Source organism: Paramisgurnus dabryanus, chromosome 21 (assembly GCF_030506205.2).
Source record: "Paramisgurnus dabryanus chromosome 21, PD_genome_1.1, whole genome shotgun sequence".
Lineage (NCBI taxonomy): Eukaryota > Metazoa > Chordata > Actinopteri > Cypriniformes > Cobitidae > Paramisgurnus > Paramisgurnus dabryanus.
The window spans coordinates 10,084,282-10,089,337 of record NC_133357.1 but is presented as its reverse complement, the minus strand read 5'-3'; the positions used below and the strand labels follow the sequence as shown (position 1 = coordinate 10,089,337).

Genomic DNA, 5,056 nt, shown 5'->3' with positions numbered 1-5,056 from the left:
TCAAACCGTTTTGTCTCACCGCGTGGATTTCTCTAGCTTTGTGAGTGAACAGTGATGCCTAGTTTAGCGTGGAATACAGTTAAGTGTTTTTCTAAGCGGTACGGCCCCGGCGTGGATGTGGCATCGGGAGTCCCACCATCGGTAACTCAGACTCGAACCCCTTTGTAGGAGTGACGCATAAATATCTGTCCGTGCGCTATAAACATAACGGTCACAACCCCGCGCGAAATTAAACAACGACTACGCCGCGAGATTAAGAGCCGCGCGATTTACTGGTCTAAAAACAACTGACCTTAAACACGGACCACGTCAGACTGCATTTTTCTGTTCTGACTAGCCTACTTTAATTCCCCTGACTAAAAAAAAAAAGTATTTCCCTCTTTAGCTCTGGAGAAGACTTTAGAAGACATTAAAAAAGTTTTCTCTTTATTTTCAAAATGGTTAAAGCTATGCTTATCTGATAACAGATATATCATGATAACGAAAAGGTTTACGTTTCTTCCGATTAAGGAAATTAATCATGTTATCTCTTGAAGGCAGGGTGACATGTCCCCTCGTCACAGATTTTGGGAGAAAAAGGTGGAGCGAAATGATAACAAGGTTCACACAGGTCAAAGCGAGTAAACATGAACTATCCTTCCATGTTTAATCAAACCCTATTAAGTTCATATATAATAAAATGTAATTTCCATAACTATAAAGTAGGTAAAACATCAGCAATTTTTATTTGTTCCATAACTATTAACCGCCGACAGCAAAGGCGGTTTAAGTTCTTGACGCTATTTTACATTTATATTTTTTCTTTTATTTTTTATATATAAAAACAAAGTGATGACAGCATTTATATAAAACAATTGTATAAAAACCACACTGTATTGCCTTGAACCAGCAAGGCCTACGTGTGAATATTTAAATAGATATTAATTTCTCTTTACAGGAATGCGAGTGAGGATGTTGCCCCATGTATTCCCACTCGTGTGTTTAGATAGGAGATGATGTGGTTATTTAGTCTTAATAAAAATACTTAAAGTTGGTCCATGTTTTAAGTCCATTTCGTGCCTCAGGATGCTGTAGTCCCACATAAACGTGTTGAATTGAGCATTTCTTTAAGTTCATTTTCTGGTTTGCCCGCAACCATGAAAGGCCAGGTCTGTGGAGAAAAAGAAATTGGTAAAATTACTGAAAACGAAATAAATGCGAAAACGTTATTTTCAAACATACCAAATTATAGAAAAATACTGTTTGGTCTGTATATCCCATAATCACAGAAAGAATAACCATATTTTTAAAAGTAAATAAATAGGTCTTATATGTTAATATTGTGTAAGATGTTTCTAATATTCACTGACCATTATGATAAATATTCCTTTATCAAAGTACTTGTCATTTACTTTGTAGTTCCTTGATTTGTTTGTACAACACTTTTGTCAACTTAAGGTGTTTTTATGTGCCTAATAAATAAATATTGGCTGATTCAAAATAAAGATAAACTTTTATGAATGATGAGCTCCTCGTCGATCCCCCAATAAACATGAAAAGGCCTAATGATTTCAGAGAAATGCAAAATAATTTTGGCCTGCAATGTTACCATGTATACATGCAAGCTAAACAATATCCTGTTCATGAGGATCTCAGTGAGTTGTCTATAAGTCACAAAAGAGTGTTACATTTGAATGAAATGATTAAGCATCTCACCAGGTTGACAGGATGGATGTAGCCATTCTCGTATTTGTCATTGGCAAGTATTTGTCGCAGGTGCGCGATGTAGCTGGAGGCGAGACGCAAGGTGTCCAACTTGGAGAGTTTGGTGTCCGGCGGGACCCACGGTAAAGTCGTCTTCAACCGGGAGAATGCTTTGCTCAACACGCGCATCCTTGCCCTCTCGCGCGCGTTTGCCGCGTTCCTCTGTCCCGGCTTGCCTTCTTGGGCCACACCGTTGGGCGCAGATTTCCGCATGGGTGCTGATTTGCGCCGTTTTCCTGTGGTTGTGGTAAAATCTGTAACCGAGGTCCCTTCGCAGTTGGAGCTGTCCTCTGTGCTCTCGTTTGATGTCCCGGGATCTTTACCGGAACCGAATTTCAAAAGACCATCCAACAGTTCAGCCTCGTGAAATTCATCCACGTCGCTGATGGAACCGGTGGACATGTTAAACCAGATGCGGGGAACTCAGGAGAAAGTCTGGGAAGATGTGAGTTTGTGGTTCTCTAAACGAACCTTGAGATAACGAAACTGTCTTTGGAATAGAAGCGTGTCCCGTGCGTCATGCGCGAGCTGAGGATGATCGTAACTTGTAACTCAGGCGCTGAAGCATCTTTCCATTTATCTCCGGCGCTTAGGGGCGTGCCCCCTGCACGCTGCTCCGTACTTCTTGTGGGAAGTTAATACAAAACCTGTTCAGATATTTCTTCTCAAGTGTGATCGAATCACAACACGTCATTTCTAAACGCTGTGTGCAATGGGGTAATGTTTCCCTTTCTTACGCATGCATGAAGCAAAATAAAGAGATTGTAAATCACATTTTTTATTTTTTCAAGTCGTTTAGAGTTTCAGCAAAGATATTATTTAAAATACATAAATAAAAATATATAAACAAAATATTATTCAATTGTATACAAGTTAACATTTAACAAAATAATTAACAGCCCCTAGCTCTCTCTGAAGGCTATTTACTATTTTATCAAAATTCTCAAAAGGGTCTAAACATTTAACCAAAATCAAGAAACTTTAGAGTACATGTTAACGAAATATTTTTAAAAACAGATTATGATTGTTTACTTAACTAAACAGAATTCTACAAAGCACAAAATAATAATATATTAATAATTATTGTTGTTATTATTATTAGTATTAGCCTTATGGTTATTATTTTATATTCGATTATTAATTTTACATCTGATATTATGTTGGTATTGTATTAACTAATATCGGATGGAATAAATAACATTATAATTAATTGCTAACAGGCAAAGGTAACGTTTGTGTTTTCCACACCAAGTGTCAGCTATGAACACCTGCACGGTCCCTTTGAACTAACAGGTGGCAAGATCGAGATTATAATGTCGGGTCTTGAACCGGAAATAACAGTCGTGCGCGCGCTTGTACAGTGGGATTTTTCAGATGGTACAGTGATGACCCTACACGCAATCGCGCATTGCTCATGGGAGAGGCCGTGAAGCTTTCAGCACCGATGCCCTCTAATAGGATCCCACGAGAAGCTTCTCAAATGGCCCAGTGGCGCCTCCGAAGGGGCACGTGAAATGGATACTCCGCGTCCCCAAACCCCATGTTTTGCTATTTTAATGGCACCCCACACCGGTCTCTAATACAACCTCCTAATTCAAGCCAAAACATCCCGATCTGCAAGGGGAACTAAGTGGCGGCGTTAAATGCGACTCAGGAGTGGTTTTAAATCAGGCGATGATTGCTACGACACACACGGGGGTATCTGGTCTCTCCTCAACATTTCAGTTTGTGCCCATCATCCAGTGATGCTTATGGTGACGCACATATTGATTGTAAATGAGAAAATTAACAAAAATCCATTTATTTAAAGTTAATAGATTTCCAAAAATATATATATTATATATGGTGATAAAAGATGCCCTCTGACTGTTGGTGTCTAAAAACAGCATCTCTTGTCTGTCTTTATACCTCTGTATATCAAAAGATGTTTTAACATTGCTCTAGTTCTTAACCTGGCAGACAAATGGGAATATCTCATTCCTTGCAAGTAAGATTTGGCAAATCAAGCTGTTATAAAGTTTAACATTTTATACTAATTAGAAAATATCTGACTATGTGAATGTTTCTGTGTCTCCCTCCCTGGTGGGTGGGCTGGTTAAAAAAAAATGAAAGAGGGATATAAGATTAATCATCCTGTCCTAGTGCAGCATTACATGAAGGGTTTAAAATAGCCTCCTTGTTCCTGAAAACCACAGTCACAGTTTCAGCTCATCTTCCCTGACACTAAAACACAGAAAGATAAACAGACATGTTAATACAAAACAGCACCTATTGTACTTGATGTAAAAAAGGGATCTACAGTAATCATATTTTATTATGCATTCATATTATATAATATATTTTACCCATGCACATCCATCAGATGTTTTATGTGAAAAGGTACATTTACTAGAAGAATCATTAATAGGTTACTAATTTTATTTTTTTATTTACTAATTTACTAAAAACTATCAGTATTAAATTTGTTTTTAACATATTGAGCCATTTAACAGAGCCCTACCCCATAAAACAACTGTATACATTAAATGCATTATAAGTTGCTTTGGATAATCAGACAAATGCAAAAAAAAGAAAATAATTTAGTGCTGGGAATATACACATTTTACAATAATAAAAAATCTTATGCTCAAAATTTGAATAATGTTGGGTCAAAATGGGACAAATCTAACCTGTAATTTAACCTATGCTGGATTGTTTTAATCAAATATAAAAATGTTCTGGGTTAATTTAACCCATCGCATGATTCATCCCATTTTGACCCAATATAAACCACCATTTTTTAGAGATTAATGTTCCACTCTGGGATCATGACCGCTGTCCAATAAAAGGCATAATTATTCATAATTTAGTATCACATATCATGAAGATTTTTTACTTTTTATTCAAATTTTTTTATTATATTTTAAAAGGATGGTTAAAAGAATAATGACTTATTATATCATAAAAAAATGTCACAACTTGTATTAGGACTTTGAACAAATAACTTTATTTCAGAAGTCTTTTGTAATTACTGACTGCATATCAGATTTGTATCGCAGTTTGTCTGCTATAATGGTTACAGACAGCAACAGGTGAAAGCAGCTTGTTAGAAAGAAGAATAATGAAGTCCGACCGAACAAAATGTCACAGAATGAGGTTTTCTCAGTGGTGTTAGAGAGGATATCACTAATTAGCTCTGAAGGGTCAAAGGTTGCCAGAAACTGGACACTTAAATGTCCGCATCCGACTTAGAGCTTAAGAACAGACACAGACACTGAGATACACACACACACGCACACACTCACAACCTCAGTCACCCAACTCACAAGATGAC

General features: G+C 37.0%; 1 protein-coding gene across 1 annotated transcript; it reads right to left on the bottom strand.

Moving 5' to 3' along the window:
* Positions 1-668: 668 nt before the first annotated feature.
* Positions 669-3,984, bottom strand: tcf21 (transcription factor 21). The gene is made up of 2 exons (XM_065286660.2): positions 1,696-3,984; positions 669-1,150 (listed from the first exon to the last, which is right to left on the bottom strand). Exons 1-2 carry the CDS (start codon positions 2,143-2,145, stop codon positions 1,061-1,063), a joined length of 540 nt encoding a protein of 179 aa, XP_065142732.1. The 5' UTR covers positions 2,146-3,984; the 3' UTR covers positions 669-1,060.
* Positions 3,985-5,056: the final 1,072 nt, after the last annotated feature.